This window comes from Hyla sarda, chromosome 9, assembly GCF_029499605.1.
Source record: "Hyla sarda isolate aHylSar1 chromosome 9, aHylSar1.hap1, whole genome shotgun sequence".
Lineage (NCBI taxonomy): Eukaryota > Metazoa > Chordata > Amphibia > Anura > Hylidae > Hyla > Hyla sarda.
Window position 1 is genome coordinate 134205417 of NC_079197.1, and position 22684 is coordinate 134228100.

General features: G+C 41.7%; 2 protein-coding genes across 5 annotated transcripts in view; one reads left to right on the forward strand and one right to left on the reverse strand.

Annotated features, from left to right (window-relative positions):
- Window positions 1–13086, forward strand: part of LOC130292049 (cytochrome P450 2G1-like) — a 51944-nt gene extending 38858 nt beyond the window's left edge. For both annotated transcript variants that reach the window (XM_056541496.1, XM_056541494.1), the window contains exons 5-9: window positions 5452–5628; window positions 7055–7196; window positions 9916–10103; window positions 10580–10721; window positions 11218–13086. In XM_056541496.1, coding sequence (XP_056397471.1) covers window positions 5452–5628; window positions 7055–7196; window positions 9916–10103; window positions 10580–10721; window positions 11218–11402 — 834 coding nt within the window. In that variant the 3' untranslated portion in view covers window positions 11403–13086. The remainder of the gene's footprint in view (window positions 1–5451; window positions 5629–7054; window positions 7197–9915; window positions 10104–10579; window positions 10722–11217) is intronic.
- Window positions 11648–22684, reverse strand: part of LOC130292048 (cytochrome P450 2F2-like) — a 28907-nt gene continuing 17870 nt past the window's right edge. For all 3 annotated transcript variants that reach the window (XM_056541492.1, XM_056541491.1, XM_056541493.1), the window contains 6 exons: window positions 21062–21222; window positions 19381–19557; window positions 19142–19283; window positions 18851–19035; window positions 18628–18769; window positions 11648–16006 (listed from right to left, as the gene is read on the reverse strand). In XM_056541492.1, coding sequence (XP_056397467.1) covers window positions 15810–16006; window positions 18628–18769; window positions 18851–19035; window positions 19142–19283; window positions 19381–19557; window positions 21062–21222 — 1004 coding nt within the window. In that variant the 3' untranslated portion in view covers window positions 11648–15809. The remainder of the gene's footprint in view (window positions 16007–18627; window positions 18770–18850; window positions 19036–19141; window positions 19284–19380; window positions 19558–21061; window positions 21223–22684) is intronic.

Sequence of the window (22684 nt, forward strand, 5' to 3'; positions counted from 1 at the left end):
ACCAGGTAAGATATAGAGATAGGGAAACAGTGGTATCCGCAAGGATGCACTACTAGACTCAAAAAGACAGGACTGTGGAAGTACCAACAGCTCTGCGCTCTAGGAGGCTGAATGACAGCCTAGGGGGAGTTTAAATATCCTCCTGGCTGGCGCCAAAAACAAGACTCCGCCCACAAGGCGGAGTTACAGAGATAAAGAAATCCTGTCTTAAAAAACAGGAAAGAAAGGAACCCTATTAGTTAGAGGGTTATGGAAAGAGGCTCCTCGCTTGGTTTTGCCGTATTATTAGCAAAAACGGCGGAAAAAACCGAGCCGGGAGCGAAAAGAAAAACAGGAAGTGACGTCAGACGCCGCTGACGCACTTCCGGCCGGGACCGCGATTGGAGTCGCGGCTCCGAGGTATAGAAGCAGATGGGCGCAAACTATGCCCAGATTTGCAAGTAAGAAACCCCCCCCCCTCCTATTATATAACAGGAGTAAGGGAGTCACCATCTGTCCCACTGTCCGGGAGGACAGAAAAAAACACAATGAGGCAGAGGATGACCCTCTTACTTATACAGGGGGTTGTGGGTGTGTCTTTACTGATTGTTTAATTAGGTTCAATAAAACTTCCATCTGTCCTACCAGTTCGCGGGGGGTGGAATACCCCATCTGTGCTACTGGTTAGGACGTAAGGGAAAGCCTCCTTTCAGTTGTTCAGTTTTCCCCAAATAATTTTATCCTTTAGCTCTAAAATTGGAATCACCACAATTGTATATCATCATTACATCCACAAATATCAAGTTTCAGTCCATTCCTACAACTCCTCCTTGGTTTATTATGTTTTTTTGTAATAGTAGAAGTAATATTATAGGTGGACCTCTGACCAAATGTCTAGGCCCCTTGATCAGATATATTCTCAGCCTTGACACAGAATTGTAGCAAAAAAAGCTATTAATAATAAGTAAGCCATTAATATATTACACAATTTTCTGAGTGTGTAGAGGTAGCAGTTGCACATGGGCCCTACTTCCACATCAGTATTATAAATGATACATTAAATGGCCCTGTCACAGATCCTGGGACCCATGAGGTCCTAAACTCTTGACACATAAGGGGCCAATATTATAATTTGTACATGGCATAAATAAGGGCCCAAGATTTCAAGTTATACCTTTATACTTAGGACCGACATGCCTGTATGGTCACAGAGTGAAGCCAACCCTGTATCGCCTGATCCAGCATTCTCATACATACTATTCATCTGTCCCCTACTTCCTACCAGCATACATTTAGTAGCTTAGAAAAATCTAGGGGACAGATGAACAGATAACAAGGAATATGACTGTAGGATCAGACTACTTGAAGGCATAAAGCTCTGTAATAGATATGTAGACACAGAGTGGAAGAATATATATATATATATATATATATATATATATATATATATATATATATAGTTACATAGTTACATAGTTACATAGTTAGTATGGTTGAAAAAAGACATACGTCCATCAAGTCCAACCAGGGGATTGAAGGGAAGGATGTAAGGGGATAAGGGAAAGGGATGTAGTTTTATAATTCTGCATAAGCATTAATGTTATTTTGTTCCAGGAATGTATCTAACCCTGCTTTAAAGCTGTTAATTGTTCCTGCTGTGACCAGTTCCTGAGGTAGACCGTTCCATAAATTCACAGTCCTCACGGTAAAGAAGGCGTGCCGCCCCTTTAGACTAAACCTTTTCTTCTCCAGACGGAGGGAGTGCCCCCTCGTCCTTTGGGGGGGGTTTAACCTGGAACAGTTTTTCTCCATATTTTTTGTATGGGCCATTTATATACTTATATACGTTTATCATATCCCCCCTTAAACGTCTCTTCTCAAGACTAAACAATTTTAACTCCTTTAATCGCTCCTCATAGCTAAGATGTTCCATGCCCCATATTAGTTTAGTCGCACGTCTCTGCACCCTTTCCAACTCCGCAGTGTCCCTTTTATGAACAGGCGACCAAAACTGAACAGCATATTCCAAGTGAGGCCGTACCAATGCTTTATAAAGGGGGAGTATTATGTCCCTGCCCCTCGAGTCCATGCCTCTTTTTATACATGACAATATCCTGCCGGCCTTGGAAGCAGCAGCCTGACATTGCATGCTATTTTGTAGTCTGTGATCTACAAGTACACCCAGATCCTTCTCTACCAGTGACTCTGCCAGTTTAATCCCCCTAAGACATACGACGCATGCAGGTTATTAGTACCCAGATGCATAACTTTACATTTATCCACATTGAACCTCATTTGCCAAGTGGATGCCCAGACACTTAGTCTATCCAAGTCATCTTGTAACTTATGCACATCCTCTATAGACTGTACCGTGCTACAAAGCTTGGTGTCATCTGCAAAGATAGAAACAGAGCTGTTAATACCATCCTCTATATCATTGATAAATAAATTAAACAGCAGCGGGCCCAGTACTGAACCTTGGGGTACACCACTAATAACCGGGGACCAATCAGAGTACGAATCATTGACCACCACTCTCTGGGTACGATCCATGAGCCAGTGTTCAATCCAGTTACAAACTAAAGTTTCCAAGCCCAAGGACCTTAACTTACCTGTCAGATGTCTGTGAGGGACAGTATCAAACGCTTTGGCAAAATCCAGAAACACTATATCCACAGCCATTCCTCTGTCAAGGCTTCTACTCACCTCTTCATAAAAGCAAATTAGATTGGTTTGACAACTTCTATCCTTAGTAAACCCATGCTGGCTATCACTTATAATACTATTATCCCCTATGTATTCCTGTATGTAATCCCTTATAAGTCCTTCAAACAATTTACCCACAATGCACGTTAGACTTACCGGTCTATAATTGCCTGGCGAAGACCTAGAGCCCTTCTTGAAGATTGGTACCACATTAGTCTTGCGCCAGTCCCTTGGCACAATACCAGACACCAGAGAATCTCTAAATATCATGAACAAGGGTACAGATATTACTGAACTTACCTCTCTAAGAATTCTTGGGTGTAGTCCATCCGGTCCTGGAGATTTGCTTACATTTACTTTACTTAACTTACCTTGTACCATCTCTACATTAAGCCAGTTCAATACATTATATGATGTGTTACCAGCACTGACCTGACCAATGTCAGCTCCTTCTTCCATAGTGTATACAGAACTAAAGAACCCATTCAGTAGCTCCGCCTTCTCTTGATCGCCCGTGACAACCTCCCCATTATCATTATTAAGGGGTCCTACATGCTCTGTCCTTGGTTTTTTTGTATTTATATATCTAAAAAAATATTTAGGATTAGTTTTGCTTTCTTCGGCCACCTGTATTACATTTTGAATTTTTGCTGTTTTTATTAAATTTTTACAGATTTTATTAAGCTCCTTGTACTGTTTAAATGTTATAGCTGACCCATCAGATTTGTATTTTTTGAAGGCTATTTTTTTGTTGTTTATTGCTCTTTTAACCTCATTTGTCAGCCATGTAGGATTTAGTTTTAATCGTTTATATTTGTTCCCCTTTGGTATATATTTAGCTGTATAGTTATTTAGAGTTGATTTAAAGATGTCCCATTTACCTTCTGTATCAGTATTTGAGAACACCTCCCCCCAGTCTATGTCCTGTAGTGCAGCCCTCAACCCAGGGAAATTTGCCTTTTTAAAGTTATATGTTTTTGCTTTCCCCGTCTGTCTTTGTTTTCTACATTTTAAGTCAAAAGTAACTATATTGTGGTCGCTATTACCAAGGTTTTCCCGCACAGTTACATTACCAACCAGCTCTGCGTTGTTGGAAATGATCAGATCCAACAAGGCATCACTTCTTGTTGGGTCCTCCACAAACTGGCCCATAAAATTATCCTGCAATAAATTTAGGAATTTTCTCCCCTTTGTAGTTTTAGCCAACCCCCGGCCCCAAAATATATATATATATATGTGCAGACAAAGAAGTGTATAGTCCAGCTCACTCCCAACAAGCAAAAGCAAAATGTCCAGCGCGAATATCAAGGAACTGGACAAACACCTTGTCATGTTCTCCTTGTCTTTTTGGCTTTCATTGGAATAAACATCCAGTTCCTTGATATTGGCGCTGGACATTTTGCTTTTGCATATATATATATATATATATATATATATATATATATATATATATATCATGGTGACACAGGGTGGTGATAATGGAAATACATGCTCACTTCGTGACGCCAGAGCACCGTTATCTTATACACGGTCCGAGGTTTGAGACTGCTTCTCCTGGGCCAGACACGGGGAGTAAATGAACACACCGACGTCAGGTTATGGATAACCATCTTTACTGAGCTGGTGCAGATAGTAATACAGTAATACATAAACAGCTGACTTTTGATGTGAGAGTGCAGTGTAACCCCTTGAGAGCCCTGTTGCCTTGCTGAGACTTGTGGTGCTTACACCAAACATATTTATACCGACTTGTGAGACAGAAGATTTAATCCTGATTGCTGGGGTTCCGCTGAGGCATGAATTTCCTCCTTGCGAGTAATCCTTGCAGGATGACCAGAGAGATTAGATTTGCAGTAGGCCTCTCCTCAGAGCACATGACACACAACACACCTGAGCTGCTGTTGCTCAGGAGCCTTGCTGGAACTAGACTGACTAACTCTTGCCCTGCACCTCACTATACAGGGGAGACTTCAGGGGTTCTCATTGGCAGGCAGGGTCACATGGGGTTCACTGCAAGGTCTCATGGGTTGCAATCTTAGAGAGTACCTGCCACCTTCTCCATTGCTTTATATAATGCTGCTGGTATGTTGTTCTCTTCATTACCTCTTCATACATCTTTCATGTTGCCCCCACAGTTTTTCTTTTTCATTTTCGCCCAGTATTTCCTTCATAATCCACCTTCAAAGCTTACTCACTGCAGGCAGTGTTCAATGTAGCTGAGGTGCGTCATGCAGCGTGCGCAGCGCTTGCTCCCGTCTGAAATGAAATGGTAGGGAGCTGCGCTTTGCTCGTCAGAGTCCAGACTGCACTATGAGAGTTAGGAGTCTGAACTCTATGAGAGACTTGCAGTCGGGACTTGTAGGGAGACCCCTAGTGGTCAGTTTTTACAAGCTAAAATAAATATATAAATATAATATAAGAAACCAGAGAAGATTACCGAAGAAGGACTGCACGGACTGGGACAGGGTAAGTACCGTTGTCATCAGTGTCACCTGCAGGTTAGTGCAGGTGAGACTGGTGACAGATTTCCTTTAACAGTAGAGCTCTAGTGGGATAGCTAATGGTGCTGGGACACCACATATATATATGTATTTATATATATATTTATTTTTCATTTTTTTATTCATTTTTATCCAGAAGAGCCATGTAAAGGTAGATATATGATTTTAACATTATTAAAATGTCAAAGTAAATCATGTATTTGCACTCAGCTAACGAAAGGATATTAATATTAGATTTTTATATTTTATTCTTTTCTTTACTAAGCTCCTAAATGTCATCCCAAACATAATGACCTACGTTCCTGGACCTCACCAGAGGTTGTTTACAATTATGGACAACCTGAAACGATTTATTAGGGAGATGGTGAACACCCACCGAGCCACCCTGGATGAGAACTGCCCCCGTGACTTCATAGATTGCTTTCTTATGAAGATGGAAGAGGTGAGTTTGTAGGAAATCTCAGATTTGCAGACCTTTGGGTGCCACACAGGTATAAAGCGATCCGCAGAAACTAAAATTCAACTACCTTTAAAGGGGTACTCCGGTGGGAAAACTTTTTTTTTTTTTACCTCAACTGGTGCCAGAAACCTAAACAGATTTGTAAATTACTTCTATTAAAAAATCTTAATACTTCCAGTACTTATTAGCTGCTGAATACTGCAGAAGAAATTATTTTCTTTTTGGAACACAGAGCTCTCACAGAGCTGAATCATGAGCACAGTGCTCTCTGCTGACATCTCTGTCCATGTTAAGAACTGTCCAGAGTAGGAGAAAATCCCCATAGCAAACATATGCTGCTCTGGACAGTTCCTAAAATGGACAGAGATGTCAGCAGAGAGCACTGTGCTCGTGGTGTCAGCAGAGAGCTCTGTGTTCCAAAAAGAAAATAATTTCCTCTGTAGTATTCAGCAACTAATAAGTACTGGAAGGATTAAGATTTTTTTTAATAGAAGTAATTTACAAATCTGTTTAACTTTCTGGCACCAGTTGATTTAAAAATAAAAAGTTTTCCACCGGAGTACCCCTTTAAGAGGTATGTTGCACATGTTCTTTGTGTTCTTTTTTTCTTTGTGTATTATTTCTTTTGATTCTTAATTGATGATGTATAGGCCATCAATTTTAGATCAGTGGTAGTCTAGCTCAGTGTTTCCCAACCAGGGTGCCTCCAGCTGTGGCCAAACTGCAAATCCCAGCATGCCCGGACAGCCTTTGGCTGTCCGGGCATGCTGGGAGTTGTAGTTTGGCCACAGCTGGAAGCACCCTGGTTGGGAAACACTGGTCTAGCTCATAACACCCCGATCCTGGACCATGATGCTTGTTCAAGAGCTGCAGCCACTTCAATGAACAGGATAGCACTGCAGTATCTTCACTGCTACTTGTAATATGGCGATTGCATGGATGAGCCAGCATAAACATTTTTTGCGCTCCACACCCTTTTATAGCTGGGAGGAGTGCCTTGAGTTGTACATCCACCAATCCAAAATTGATGACTAATCCGTAGAATTTTTTAAGGCTAGATTACCCCTTTGATTCTACAGTGTTAGAGATGAGCGAACTTACAGTAAATTCGATTCGTCACGAACTTCTCGGCTCGGCAGTTGATGACTTTTCCTGCATAAATTAGTTCAGCTTTCCGGTGCTCCCGTGGGCTGGAAAAGGTGGATACAGTCCTAGGAGACTCTTTCCTAGAACTGTATCCACCTTTTCCAGCCCACCGGAGCACCGGAAAGCTGAACTAATTTATGCAGGAAAAGTCAGCAACCGGCGAGCCGAGAAGTTCGTGACGAATCGAATTTACTGTAAGTTTGCTCATCTCTATACAGTGTGTATAAGTCTCAAATGCTGTAAATACATTTAAATATTTCAGGAACGAAAGAATCCAAACACAGAATTTCATGAGAAAAACCTTGAGGCAACAATATTAGACTTATTCTTCGCTGGAACAGAGACTACGAGTTTGACTCTGAGATATAGTTTTCTTATACTCTTGAAATATCCAGAAATACAAGGTAATGATTTGTTTTCTTCATAAATAATACATCTTGTTCCCCTCAAAAAGGGTCCTAAAGTCCTGACACATAAGGGGCCAATATTATAAATAGTACATGGCAAGCATAAGGAATTTCATTTTACACCTCTGTTGAAAAATATCAGCCATCAGTATTATCACTTTCCCCATAATGATGATATTTGTCAGATTTGGAATCCAATAGATGTAGTTCACAATTATAATAAAATACATATATTTTTCAAATAGGTAAAAGTCCATTTTGAAAACAACAATTGGTATTGATAAACCAGTGATTATTTATTATAATTTTTTTTTAAACTGTGCTCAGGCAGGTGCTAAATAGAAATAAAACTATACTTACTTACCTTGCTAACCTACCGTACTTAAATCCTGTAAGTGCTGCGTAGCGTGACCGGGATGCTCTGTGACAGGGGAGCAAGAAATGTAAGAATAGGTTGTTTTTCTATTTATTTTAACTTTTTATTTTATTTAGCACCTGTATGAGCACAGTTGTAAAAACAAAATAAAAAACTAATTAAATTGAATTAATCCCAGAATAATTCCTTTAACCTTGTAGAGTGATACTGGCTCTCAAATATGGAATCCCATAGAAAAGAGAACTCACAATTAAAGATTTTTATGTAGACTCAGGTACACAAGAGAGAACAGTTGTATTTAAAGGGGTTCTCCGGTGCTTAAACATCTTATCCACTATCCAAAGGATCGGGGATAAGATGCCTGATCGGGGGAGTCCCGCCGCTGGGGACCCCCGGGATCATGCACGCGGCACCCTGTTTGTAATCAGTCCCCGGAGCGTGTTCACTCCGGGACTGGTTACGGGCGACTACAGGGCGTGCGGCGTGTGACGTCACGCCTGCGCCGGCGTGTGATGGCACGCTCCGCCCCGCAATGCAAGCCTACGGGAGGGGGCATGATAGCTATCACGCCCCCTCCCGTAGGCTTGCATTGTGGGGCGGAGCGTGACGTCACACGCCGGCGCAGGCGTGACGTCACACGCCGCCCGCCCTGTAGTCGCCCGTAATCAGACCCGGAGCGAACACGCTCCGGGGACTGATTACAAACGGGATCCTTTGGATAGGGGATAAGATGTTTAAGCACCGGAGATCCCCTTTAAGCTCAGAAAAACTGGGTCACTGACTAACTAGAATAATCAGGAATAGCAGAGCTAGGTGTAGATCAGAACTTTTAGCGAAAGGTTCAAACTTAGCTTTTGTTGTACCAGATTGAGGATACATGCCCTGGTCTAGAGTGCTCAGGAAAGTTACATTACAGACAAGCCAGTATAATCCAGCGCAGAAAGTACAACACTAAGAGTTAATGGAGTACTTCGGTGCTCCAGCGTCCTGAACATATAGTTCAGAATGCTCGGAGCCGAAGGCCATGGTCGTGCAGTCACGGCCACGCCCCATCATGACGTCACACCACCCCCCCTCCATTCATTTCTATGGAAGGGTGGCGTGTCGGCCGACATGCTCCCTCCCGTAGACATGAATGGAGGGGGTGTGGCTGTGACATCATGACCGCTGCCACGGGAACCTGGCATTTGTTTAGAATGCCAGGTGCTGCGGAAGATCACGGGGGGCCCAAGCAGCGCGACCCCTGTGATTAGACATCTTATCCCCTATCCTTTGGATAGGGGATAAGATGTCTAGCAGTGGAGTACCCCTTTAATATAAAGTAGCAAATAGGTTAGGGCTACATTGAGACTTTGGCCACAACACACAGCCAAAGATCACTATGTCATTCTCCCTGAATCGTTCTATATTGCAGCTGAAAATAATTAGTTTGCCTTGTGTCCCCCAGTTTGCCTTGATCATGTCCGACAATCAGCAGAAAACCATCCTGGATCGACTTCTGGTCAGGGCCACAGTCAGTTGGTCTGAACTTGACCACATTTACTTCCATTAGCTGCAATGTAGCATGACAGTCACACCAATCTTACTGTCAAAGTTACCTAGGCTTACTGTGATTGACCTCAAAGGATGAAAGGAGGACAGAAATTGTGGAGGTGCAGCAAACACTTGACTTGGCAAAGCTAAAACAATGTAGACTTTATTGGAGAGTTTTCAAGGCTGTAAAGTGTGGCTTGGGAGTCCACATTCCAAGTCTAGAGAAGGTCACTTTCTGACAGCTCAGGTTTCTATACACCAAATGGAAAACTCCCTCCCCCACTACAACTTTTATCCATAAGCCATGAGATCAATTACAGCAGAGTTTATATTAGTAATTTTGATCTAGAGTTTTTAACCTAAAGAATCACTTGTTGTTGACCGGCATTTCATTGGTGTAAGCGAAGTGAAACCGGACTGGAGGCCTATATAAAGACAGAGATAGGGAAGGAAACAGAAACTGTGCCCCAGGTATGGCTTTGCCTCATACACATTGGCCTATTGACGGATGTAGATGTAGGCAATCTGTGTGCCAAATGGTGCCGGTCTTTGCAATGCTTCTAGGAGAGAATACCTCAGAATGCAAAATGTGTTATAATATGGTAGATATATTTCTTATACTATAAGTTCAATTTATCAGGAATCAGAAGCATAGAAAGGTATATTTTTAAGTTATGACAAGTACAAGACACCTAAGTATCAAATTATATTTTGTCATTAATCTGGTTGTAGTTGTACTATGGATATAATTACAATATGGTGAAAGGCGTAAAAATATGTCTTGTGTTCTGTTTTACTAATATTCAGAAATGATTCACAAAGAGATCGACAATGTAATAGGCAAAGATCGCTGTCCATCAATAGAAGACAAGACTAAAATGCCCTATACAGAAGCTGTAATCCATGAGATCCAGAGATTTGCTGATATTGTTCCTGGAGGAGTGCCCCATGCTGCCAGTAAGGACACAACCTTTAGAGGATATCACATACCAAAGGTACAGTATGCTAGTCTTCTCAGTCCAAATCAACATTTTTGGGGATTTGTTTCAAAGGATTGGAGTACAGCAGCAGGGCCCCCTGTCAAGTGCAGGTGTCCTTTCTTCTGTACACAGAGAGCAGAGGACCACTCAGAGCATCTAACCCAGCATACATGTCAGGCTACCATCAGGCCGGGTGCAGGGTATGCCCTCTTACTTAGTGTACAAGAGCAGGGACTCTTGTCCTATGACAGTAGTCCCTGCTCCTGTAACAATCTAAATAGGCCATTCCAAATCTTAATTAAGTTCAATGGCTGATTTGAGGAAACCCCATTAATTTTCTCACATCTTTTTAAGCTTATGAATCGGGACTGACATTTAAGAGTGCTGATATTCTCAATATCATGGATCAATTTCTCCTATCAGCTACCAACCAGAACTGATTTTATGCTTCTGGTTTTCTAAATCTATACATTTGTTTAATTTACTTTCAGGGCACCTTGGTATTTCCAGTTCTGACCTCTGTCCTGAAAGACCCCAAATATTTTAGGAACCCACATGAGTTTGATCCTGGAAACTTTCTTAATGAGAATGGTTCCTTTAAGAAAAGTGATGCATTTATGCCATTCTCTGCAGGTAAGATCTTACTATCCCAACATTGCGAACTGTCAAACGTTGCCTGTAAACTATGGCTGAAGTTCATCTTCCTTTTATATAGGATTTGAGGAATAAAAATATTTGAGGTCATATGGCTGGTAGATCTAGGCTGGGATTGGAATGACTAATAATATGACTAAATAGAATCATTAAAAAATTAATACAAGTTACAGCTTACAGCAAGTTACAGCACTGCGTGCCTTGGGGGTCTGGTAAATTTGGTTGTCAGACATTAGTCCCCTGTAATACTATATATTCCTGATATTACACTGTCTGTGTACTATTTTGTGATCCTATTGTTTAACACTGTTTTTACAATGTTGTACTGCTTGCACTTTGTGTTGGCTAAGAGTGAGGGAGGCCCATTCACTTGCCCATAGCCTAAAATAGTGAACATTCTGTTAACCCAGAATTAAACCCAGAATTAAACAACCCCTCTAAGTTAAGCTTTACTTATTTCATTCCATCTCCTCAGGCAAACGCTTGTGTATGGGAGAAGGCCTGGCTCGAATGGAGCTCTTTCTTTTTTTTACCACTATTCTGCAGAAGTTTACCTTGGAGCCAACCATAGACAGAAAGGATTTGAGCATAAGACCAGAGCCCAACACCAATGCCTCAAGACCTCATTCATATGAGATGAATGTGGTCCCTCGGTTCTGAGTTGAAGAAGAACTTTTTCCATAAAGGAAACAAAGAAATTATAGAACTTTGTAGGCTGCCCCACTTGTTGAAGGACAGCGTTTGAAAACAAAGACTTTTTTTCACTTTTTTCCCCATTAATTTTAGATTTTTTACTGGTCATCCCTGTATCAATTTAACATGTAAGACATATGTGTCCACCCCTGACTTTCCTTTAGTTCAGTTAAAGTGTACTTGTACTTTATGCGTGATTTTGTTACATTAACTTGTAAGAGTGGCACCAAGTATGATTTTGAGGAATCACTGCTGTTATTTAGCCCCTGGAAGCCTCTGTGCATGGTGTACAGCTGTTTCTCATTCTCTTAATTTCAGAGGCGGGGCCAAAGCTGGCCAATCAAAGGACAACACCTAGTCACAAGCCCTCCTCCTATGTGCCATTCTACATCATAGTGCTGGAGAAAGTGTATTGGACTTAACAAGCTGGCACTGTGCTGCTGGACAATTTACTGTACTGTATTATAGATTACATGTAGAGGAGAAAGGGGTTATTAATGTAGGGTGCCATGAAAGCAGATAGAAAAAAAACAACATGATCGCAACAAGGAAAGAGATATATCTCAAAAGCAGCCCTGGTCTAAGCAGCGAACTAATGATAATGAAGGTGACAAGCTAAGAGGAGCGAGAAGGGGACATTACATTCAATAAACAGCACTGTGGACATACTAAGAACCTAATTGTGGGAAATATTTTTTTCTTTGTTAACCAGGGTTGATAATCTCATTTTCTGATGCACTTGATCCCCCAGATTCCTCAGTTGCTGGTCCCACTAGTTGATGCCTCTTCAACATCAAATTCTTGAGAAGTCTTATTACTATTGACCACTCATTTCTGGTTTTATCTTTCCAATAATCCAGCCATTCTCACAAGCACTTGTAATTCGTTTCTCTCTCTATGCGCCAGACAAAGCCATCTTGTCTGCAGACTTGTCACGACTGGTCAGGGTTGCTGTGTCGGCAGTTTTATGAAGTATTACAGTTGCATGCAGATCTATTCTACCAGATATGCATGTTTTAAAAAGTGGTGCAGGGGTGCCACTTTTTCACATGGTGTGCGGCAAAATTGGATAGAGTGAAAACCGTTCACAGAGATTCACTACAGTTAATAAATCAATTTTAAACTAGCTGATTCCTCATTTTTGAATTTGTGAAATGAGTTTGAATCATGCGTAAATCTTAATACACTTTTCTCACTTTATTTGTTCCCTCTCATCTCAGAATATATTGGTGGTCACCAGACAAATAATTGACTTCTTTATTATTGTCATATCATACATAAAAAAATACTGCTGTTTCCGACTGATACATTTTTTTCTTCACATATCAAAAACTGGATGTTCCCCCATATGAGTTCTGGAGTCAGACACATATGTTAAGTTAGTGTCCAGAAATTTGTAATGTTTGACCGTACTTGGTATGGACAAATTGTGGCGCACGACCGGACAAATTTACTGAAAAACATGCACCTACATAGTAAGTTTGTCTAAAATTAAGTCTTGCATGTCTGAAACACCAGCAACAGTGAATCCAACAGTATTAGTAAATTTCCCACAATGAATTTAGGGATAAGTAAAGAAAAGATGCTTTTGTATAGAAACATTTTTTTTTTACATCTGTAATTGTTTTGTACAATAAAAATATGAGATTGTGCGGTGTCTCTCGTTCTACTTTCTTTTTTGTATTTTTGTTTTATTTATATGGCCTGCTTGAGAGTACATAGCTGAACAAATCGGGGACTTCTGTAAGGAGCTGCAGGTTTGAAATACGGTGCTGACAGGAACAACCACAGGTAGGATATACAATTTAATCTAAAACAATGTAACAATGCAACGCGTTTCACCGCACATGTGCGGCTTCATCAGGCGGCTGCCTGATGAAGCCGCACATGTGCAATGAAACGCATCACTTAAAAGTCACTTAAGCTTTCACTTGTCGTAGCCCATATAGTAACAACATCTTTTCTATAAATTCTGACACAGTAAACAGCATAAATATTTGCCAATAGATTGACACAATGAATAGAGAGAGCAAATAATTTTATTTTGAGAGTGTATACATATGTGTTGAGCGTGAATATTCAAAATGCTTCCAGCTTGTGGTCCAAAGAAGGCTCCAATATTATTTACTGTGGAAGTCGGTGTGGAGCGCGAATATTTAGTATATGTAAATATGCAAATATTCGCGAACATCGGCACTTCCAGAGGACACTGATCCCACCCTTCTTTCAGCTTAAGATAGGGTAGGTTAGTTTAGCAGATAGGTTCTAGTGTAGGGTATAGTGTCAGTTTAAAGATATAATCACGCATGTGCACTATATTAATTTCATTACAATTTTGACATGGAAAAAAAATGAACAAACATAGCGAATATGCAAATTTCATGAACATAGGACGAATATTCGTCCATATATTTGCCAAATATTGTGAATTCGAACATGTCCCCTGCCACTCATCACTATATGCATTAGATTACAACATCAGAAAGGTATAAAAACACAAAAGGTATATCCCAACATATCCACTATAATACAAATATTGCTATGAAGCATTTACTGTAAGCAACTGTATAACAGCAAATCATTGTAAATGAAATCCTTGGAGAAATGTTAGAGGGCTGAATATCGGCTTTTTACAGACAAATGGTCAGGGGCCCGAACTCCTGATTATCCTCAACAACCTCCATCTTGTACCCTATTGCAAACATTTGTTAGACACCTATGGACAATTGTTACACATTTTATCATGGACAGTAACCCACTGATCATAAAATGAAAAGGAATTATATAATTGTATTGTAGTTTATGCTATATGTCAGTAAATCCATAGGAGAGAGGGACTATAGTGTACTTCAAGTGATATATAGGGCACCAGGTTAAGAACCAGGTTGCCTTTTCTCGCATATTACTGCATAATAAATAGGACTCTATAATCATTGGTATAAGAGATGCAGTGGTTGCAGTTGGGCCTCATAGTCCATAACTTAGTGAGTTGTCTGTTTAATGCTCAGCAACATGGCCTGAAGTAGCGGTTTCTGTAGATGAGGAAATTTGCACAACAGGGGCCCTGACACTGAGACAGACAACAAGGCTATAAATATGAACCTGCTTCCTTTCACCCGCTGGGTGCGCGGCCACTGGGACTCCCATGACATCCAGGACTGGGCCCCAGCTCATAGAGAGAGAGAGTGCATGCTATAGATGCTATGTCATACATTTATTTCTTCGGGAATGCCAAAGATGCCCGAGTACTGTACTTGGGTATCTTCGGTGCTCCCATAGGAATGAATGTAGCGCGTACCATCTGCAGGTAAGAGCCGGAGGTCCCATCGGCTGTAGCCCCCATGATCAGACACTTATTCCCAATCCTATGGATAGGGGATAAGTTGTTTTTCACTGGACAACCGCTTTAAAGAAGGGAAAGGGAAAAATCATATATTAGTTAAAGAAGTACTCTGCTGCTCAGCGTTTGTAACAAACTGCAGTCACGCCCCCTATGACGTTACAAGCTCCCGGCGCCGGCTCCAGCGTTTGAAACAGTTTGTTCCAAATGCTGAGCAGGGGAGTACCCCTTTAAGTTTAATGTTGTGGATGGATTACAACAAGGATTGTTAGAAGCTGGGTAGTATGGGGGGTGTCATGTACTGGTAGGAGATATAAGATTTGTATATCATGGACTGGGAGGGATATTAGGTGGGGAAGTCATGTACTGGGAGGGGGTAGAAGACAGGAAGGTGTCATGTTCTGGCAAGGGGTATTAGATAGGGAGGGTGTCCTGTTCTGGCAGGGGGTATTTGAGGGGGATGTTGTGTTCTGGGAGGGACAAAAAGATGGTGACCAAAATGGTCACCAATGTGCGTTATTCATGCTGACTTTTGCAACAAGCCCTGCAGCAGTCTTTTTGCAACTATAATTTTTAGCTGAGGGTCATACAATCTCTGGTTATACCCCATGCCTAGAATTTTAAATTGCCAGTTATTTAGAAAAAATTCAGACATGACAGGGACACTTGTAAGTAAAACTTTGTTGCTCCCCTTGTAAATAGTGTGACACCAGCCCACAGTAGAGTATGGTCCCCTGACGGCAGTATAACTGGTACTACCCTTATAGTAGCTCTGCATTTCAGCACTGCGTCTAGTCTCTTTGTAATTCCATTTGATCCTAAAGTTGATCTTTGCCCATTTCTTTAATAACTTAATAACACCAAACATGTCCACATTTGTAAAGATGCTGTATGACACAAAAAATAGGTGCTTTTTAAGAGACACAAAATGGTGAATTATTCCATAAGCTCATAATATTTAGAATGTTACAGTCCTTCTCCACAACCAAGTTGCTTGCTGCACTTATGAACAGTTCAGAGAAGTTATAATCATATTATTCTGAAGAACACATACGGGGTAAAAAGCATGCCTCAAAGCTGGGAGGAATGTGCCCAAGCCCAACTCCTACTGGAGTGACTGAGATCTTTTCGGGTGGCACCGATGACTTGATCGTGAAGTTCTGTAACAGTGTGGTGGTAAAAATAAAGAGTTCCACAACTGCCAAGCTCTTGCCCAGGCATAGCCTCTTACCTGAAAAGACATATCGGTGAATGTATAGATAATGTATTTTCTGTGTTATATTACAAAATGCACTTACATATATAGATACATACATACATATACCTACATTTACACATTTAAACATACATATATACACATACATACGGACATATGCACACACAGTCACTCACATGCTCACTTAAACAAGGTAGTTGTGTTTGTGAGAGATCTATAGCAGGTTCTTGGATGGACTGTGTAAAGTGTCATCCAGGGGGGTCTTATGCAAAGTGTGGGGGGGGGGGGGGGGGGAGCTGCCATGTAGCATGCCTAAATAATTAAGACACTCTTCTGCATTGCTTTGAAACATTTGGCAATATGGCCAGCCCAGACACCTCACCCAAGAGTATTCTGCTAAGAAACCTCTTGGAGAACTAGTAGTTGGTCTACAAGACAATTATGCCATGGTATATCCATCATGGACATGTTGGTGGGCCCTCTAGCTGGCCTTTAATGTGACTTAATTGGAGTGTAGGAGTAGTTGCTCAATAAAACCACTTAGTAATAGGGCTAGGCTTGGAAATAAAAACAAGTGATCGTGCTGAGAAGCTATGCTTAGAGTTGAAGTTTACGTATAGGTCTATGTAGAAGAAATACTAATTGAAGGTCTTTGTGGATCTGACACATTGACCGGCTTGGAGTTGAAGTTAATTTGCCTAAAACTCCTATAGTTGAGTTTTGGGACATTCAAGTGTTCTGTGCCACTAAGAGTGCTTGGCAACCATTTATGCTAAAGTGTCATCCAGAGTGTAACTGGCAAGGGTACTGTGCCATTGATGGGAACTGTAACCACCTCATGGACTGTGCCAATGGCATATGAAGAAACAAGCTTTTTGTTTTACCAATTTGGTCTGTGACTGGTTCTTTATAGGGAAATCATTGAGCATGTATGACAAAAGGATCGCTGATTTGGCACTATAACTCCTCAATTCTCAAGTATTGGTGGGGGTCCCAAAAGTCATATATTAATGACACCCTCTATGGATAGATGAGCACTTTAATTTGGAGGAATAGCCCCCTTAAGGGTATATTCTCTTGACAGAATGTCTTCCCGTAAAATTTCTGGGTGGACATTCCACAGACAGCAGGCGCCGACAGAATATGCCAGCGCTACGACCGCTCTGAAATGCTCCATCTCCATAGATGGCAATGCATTTCCGAGGGCATTCAGATGAAAAAATTTATGTCATTTTTTTTCAGCCGAGGCCAGAATTGGGATCTGCCGCAGAAATTTTCGAGTGGAATTTTTCCTCCAGATTTTGCTTGGAAATTCCGTCATGTGAACATAACCTGAAAAGGACCTGTCAGCTCTCCTGACATGACTGTTTTAATAAAAACCTCGATTCCTCATAAAATAACAATAATGGTGTTGTGCTGTTCCTCATGTATTTCTCCTGTGCATTACCATTAATTTTGTTTATAGGACCTGTACCTGCCTACTCTGATGCTGTCAAATCGCTGACAGTGGCTGACTATGTATGGACACTCCCTATTAACAAATTGGGAACTCTCAGTGGTCAACTACCGTATTTATCGGCGTATAACACTCACTTTTTAGGCTAAAATTTTTTACCTAAAGTCTACCTGCGTGTTATACGCTGATAAGCCGCTGCAGTTCAATGATTTAAAGTGGGCGCTTTAAATCAGTGAACTGCAGCGGCTTTGCAGGTGCAGAGACCTGCCGTCACTGACGGCTTCTCTGCCCCTGCCTGTCCTGGGGTCTAGTGTCCTGCTGCCCTTTCTCTCCCCCTGCTATCGGTGCCGCTGCCCGTTCTCTCCCCCTGGCTATCGGTGCCGCTGCCCCATTGCCGGCGCCGATAGCCAGGGGGAGAGAAGCGGCGCTGGCAATGGGGCAGCGGCGCCGGCAGACAGGGGGAGAAAAGGGGCAGCGGCACCCATTGCCGGTGCCGCTGCCCCGTTGCCTCCCCATCCCCGGTTGTATAATTACCTGTTGCCGGGGTCGGGTGCGCGCTGCTTCAGGCCTCCGGCGTCCCCTGCGTCGTTGCTATGCGCTGCGAGACGCAATGACGTCACTCGCCATTGGGCCGCGCCGTGCAGTGCATAACAACGACGCATGGGACGCACACCGGAGGCCTGAAGCACCGCGCACCCGACCCCGGCAACAGGTAATTATAGAACGGCACCGATAGTCAGGGGGAGAGAACGGGCAGCGGCACAGACAGCCAGTGGGAGAGAAGTGGCGGTGGCAGCACGGCTCTAGACCCCAGGAAAGGCAGGGGCAGAGAAGCGGGCAGCGACGGCCTCTCTCCCCCTGCCTTCCCTGGGGGTGTATCGGGGTATACGCATGCACACACACGCACCCTCATTTTACCAAGGATATTTGAGTAAAAAACTTTTTTCCCCCAAAATATCCTTGGTAAAATGAGGGTGCGTGTTATAGGCCGGTGCGTGGTATACCCCGATAAATACGGTAATTTATACCTTTCCAGGAGACATGATAGAGGTGTGGCACAGACTTCTAAGATTAAATGCAATAGGAAACGTATGTGCGCTTCCTCTAGATTTACTTCCCTGAAAAACTTCCACAAAACACTTCCCTGCAAATTCAACATCTACATTTATATCATTCTCACCTGCAGAAAACGGAAACCACGATTCTGTCTTCTTTAGTTCCCCATTTTCATTCAAAAAGTTATTTGGGTCAAAATTCTCCGGATTATTGAACAGTGACTTGTCATTGTGTACACTTGAAAGTAATGGCGTGAAAGCTGTTCCCTATGGTTTAAAATATTAAACTTATTGTATTATCATTTTGGTTTTTTTTCTTGTTTTTTCTACAAGATGATAGTTATTTACCTTCTTGAATCTATAATTGCCAATCTGAGTGTCCGCGGTCAGTTTGTGAGGAAGAGACAATGGTATTACATCAGCATACCGCAGGACCTCATTTATAAAAGCCGCTGTATAAGGCATATAGTGTCTGTCCTCATACGTTGGTGGACGTTGGCCAATGACTTCATCTATCTCTCTATAGACTTTTTCTGAGGAAAAAATAAAAAACAAAAATATATTTTTAAATATTGTTATTTTACATTTTTCATCATGTCAAATACACTGTTGCAGACATGTCCGCCCTTACATACATACCTGCTATACTGGGGTGTTTAATGAAATAAAGGAGCATAAATCTCAGTGTTAAGGTTACTGTTTCTGTCCCCGCAAAAAACAAGCCCACAGAGCTCATCACTAAAGTATTGGGATTATAAAATGTTGATGTATTCTTCTTTTCCTGTGTTTAAAAAAACAAGCAGATACAGGGATTCACCATACGTAATAAATACTGCTTGGTAATATATTGGAGACAAATATTTGGCTTTTGCTTGTACCTTCTCCATTTTGATCAGGAAACAGTCTATATAGTCTCTTGGGTTATTACTGTCCAAAGTCTTCATGTTATTTTCCATCTTGTTCTTGATAAAGGTTGCCAGAAAAACAAAGTTTTCCAAGATTTTACGGTGCGGTCCAGGTAGGTGCTTCATAACACTTGGGCATATGTTGTATAGCTAAAAAACAGAACAATAGCCAGTTTTTGTAAACAAATACATGTCTTTTACATATACATAAAGGTAAAAATTCTCAAGGCTCTCAAAAGAATTTAGAATAACATTTAATAACATCCAATGTGGTCTAGGGTGGCTTAGTGTTTGAAATATTTATCCTGGGTGGTCTATATGGATTATGAATGTAAATGGTGATAACCCTGAAGGTCCACCCTATTGAACAACTTAATGCAAGCATCCCTGGTGGTCCAGTGTGCTGATATCACCCCTTTACTACTTGTTAAGGGTTAATATCAGCATCCCTGGTGGTCCAGTGTGCTGATATTACCCCTTTACTACTTGTTAAGGGTTAATATCAGCATCCATAGTGGTCTAGCCTAGTGAATTGTACTGAGTGAGGTATAATTGTTAAGGACTAACATCAGTATCCTTTGAAGCCTATAGTAGTAAAGAGATCTTACTAGGATCCCTGGTGGTCTAGTGTAGTAAACTGATTAAAGGGATTATCCAGGAATCGAAAAACAGAGATAATTTCTTTCAAAGACCGCTCCCTGTCTGTCTCAATGTTGGTTGTGATTCTGCAGCTCAGTTCCATTGAAGTGAATGGAGCCAAGGTTTAATACCACACCCAACCTGGAGACAGACAGGGAGCGGTCTTTGAAGGAAATTACTGTAGGTCTGTTTATTCCTGGATAACCCCTTTGAAGTTCTTGTTGTATGTATCTTCCTTCCCTGTACTAATCCTAGAGATACATGCAGGATATATGTGGAGTACAATGTGAAGGGGAATTAGAAGCTGCACCATAGTCTATTTAAAGGGAGAGAAATCCTTATGTCTGCTCTCCCTCATTATTAAGAACATGGTTTTGTGTTTCTGATGGTAATGGGAACCCATGATTCTCGGTCTACCATATGCAAGTGAGACCTCACACTTGGAATGGTCTGCCCTTACCATCATCATTCACTGTCACACTAACGCCATCCATACCACCACAAACCGCCACTAATTCACCAAATCTAAAGGTTGGCTTTAGCCATAGCTCTTAAAGGGGTACTCCACTGCCCCAGCGTCAGGAACATTTTGTTCCGAATGCTGGGTGCGGGATGTGAGGGTCGTGAAATCACAGCCACGCCCCAAAGTGATGTCATGCCACACCCCCTCAATGCAAGTCTATAGGAGGGGGCGTGGCAGCTGCCACGCCCCCTACTATAGACTTGCATTGAGGGGATGTGGTGTGGCGTCACGAGGGGGCATGGCCGTGATGTCACAACCACCGTAACCCACACCCAACGTTTGGAACAGAATGTTCCGGACGCTGGGGCAGTGGAGTACCCCTTTAAGAGCTATTGCTAAAGCCAACTTTTAGATTTGGTGAATTAGTGGCGGTTTAAATTCTACCATTTTTTTAATAGTGTTGCACAAACGTAACCCTAGGCTCCTTTTACAGAGTTTCTACTGAAATGTCAAGTTATTGAAATATCCTTTGGAATCTCAGTTTATACTTGCCAATCCCCAGCATGAGCTCATGATCCGGAAGTTGTCTCGGACGCATTTCACAAGCTTTTGGAAATGTTCATCTTTGTATTCAAACCGACTACCAAACATCACAGAGCAAGTAACATTGGACACACAACGCTCCATATGGTAATTGGGATCTATTGGGGATCCTTAAAAACCACAAATAAAAACAAGCAAATCAATAGCTGGAATTCGAGGTGCACAGAAGTAAATATGTTTCCAAACAAGATGCCTAGTTCTATAGTTACATAGTTAGTATGGTTGAAAAAAGACATACGTCCATCAAGTCCAACCAGGGGATTGAAGTGAAGGGTGTAAGGGGATAAGGGGAAGGGATGCAGTTTTATAATTCTGCATAAGCATTAATGTTATTTTGCTCCAGGAATGTATCTAACCCTGTTTTAAAGCTGCTAATGGTTCCTGCTGTGACCAGTTCCTGAGGTAGACCGTTCCATAAATTCACAGTCCTCACGGTAAAGAAGGCGTGTCGCCCCTTTAGACTAAACCTTTTCTTCTCCAGACGGAGGGAGTGCCCCCTCGTCCTTTGGGGGGGGGGGGGGGGGGTTAACCTGGAACAGTTTTTCTCCATATTTTTTGTATGGGCCATTAATATACTTATATACGTTTATCATATCCCCCCTTAGACGTCTCTTCTCAAGAGTATAAATCTTCATCTTTGTGCAGAGTAGAGGGTTTACAGTAGTGTAGGGGTTTCAGTCGTAAAAAGCAAGAAGGATGTCCTATTACTTGTATAGTATGGTTTCCAAAACTTGCAATACTTCTAAGAGTTTTATGACCAACTACACCTACATTCAAATATTTTCCATTATAAAGGTCAAATACACATTAGTCATTTGTGTAGGATCACAGAAGGCTTATCAGGTGCCCCATATGGCCTGGCTTTGTAGATAACACTAGAATTGCTGTTATAAAACTTTATATATTTTGTGTAGTTATACACTGTAAATTTGAGTACAGCACTGCATGGACGTATGCATTTGTGTGTCAGGCACTCAGCAATATTATTTTTTGTAAGGTTGGTGGCAATTGTATGTCACCATTATTCGGCCTCATGCTCTTTACTATATAACTTGGCACTGTTTGGTATATCTGTTTGGTATAACTGTGTGGACAAGAAGGTGTGATGTCCCAGTACGGGATATGTTCCTACAGTCCTGTCCGGTTTAGTCCCTGTACGTCCTCAGGGCTCACCTGCAGTGTTCCCCCATAAAGTGTTAAGGTTGTATATTTAGTGTAAAGGACCTTTCATATGGTCACATGATTATTAGTAAAGCTGTAAAGACTGTACAATCTGACTATCTCAGTAAAGCTACGGTTAACCCTAACCTGGCCTTGGACTATTATTTGCCCTGCCTAAACTAGGACTAGCGGTGCTACTGTTCGGGTGGTTCGCGGTTAAAACCACGCCCTGGCGTCACAAACACGAAGGGGTTAACAACACCTGCCCCATATACCTCCCTTCACACCCAACGGTATAACACATAAGGTATAATTCAATATCCGGCCAGCCCTGTGTTCAAGGTTCTTATTTCAATTTAAAAAAACATCACTTATTGCCATCATTTGTGTATCATAGAGGTTAATAATTGG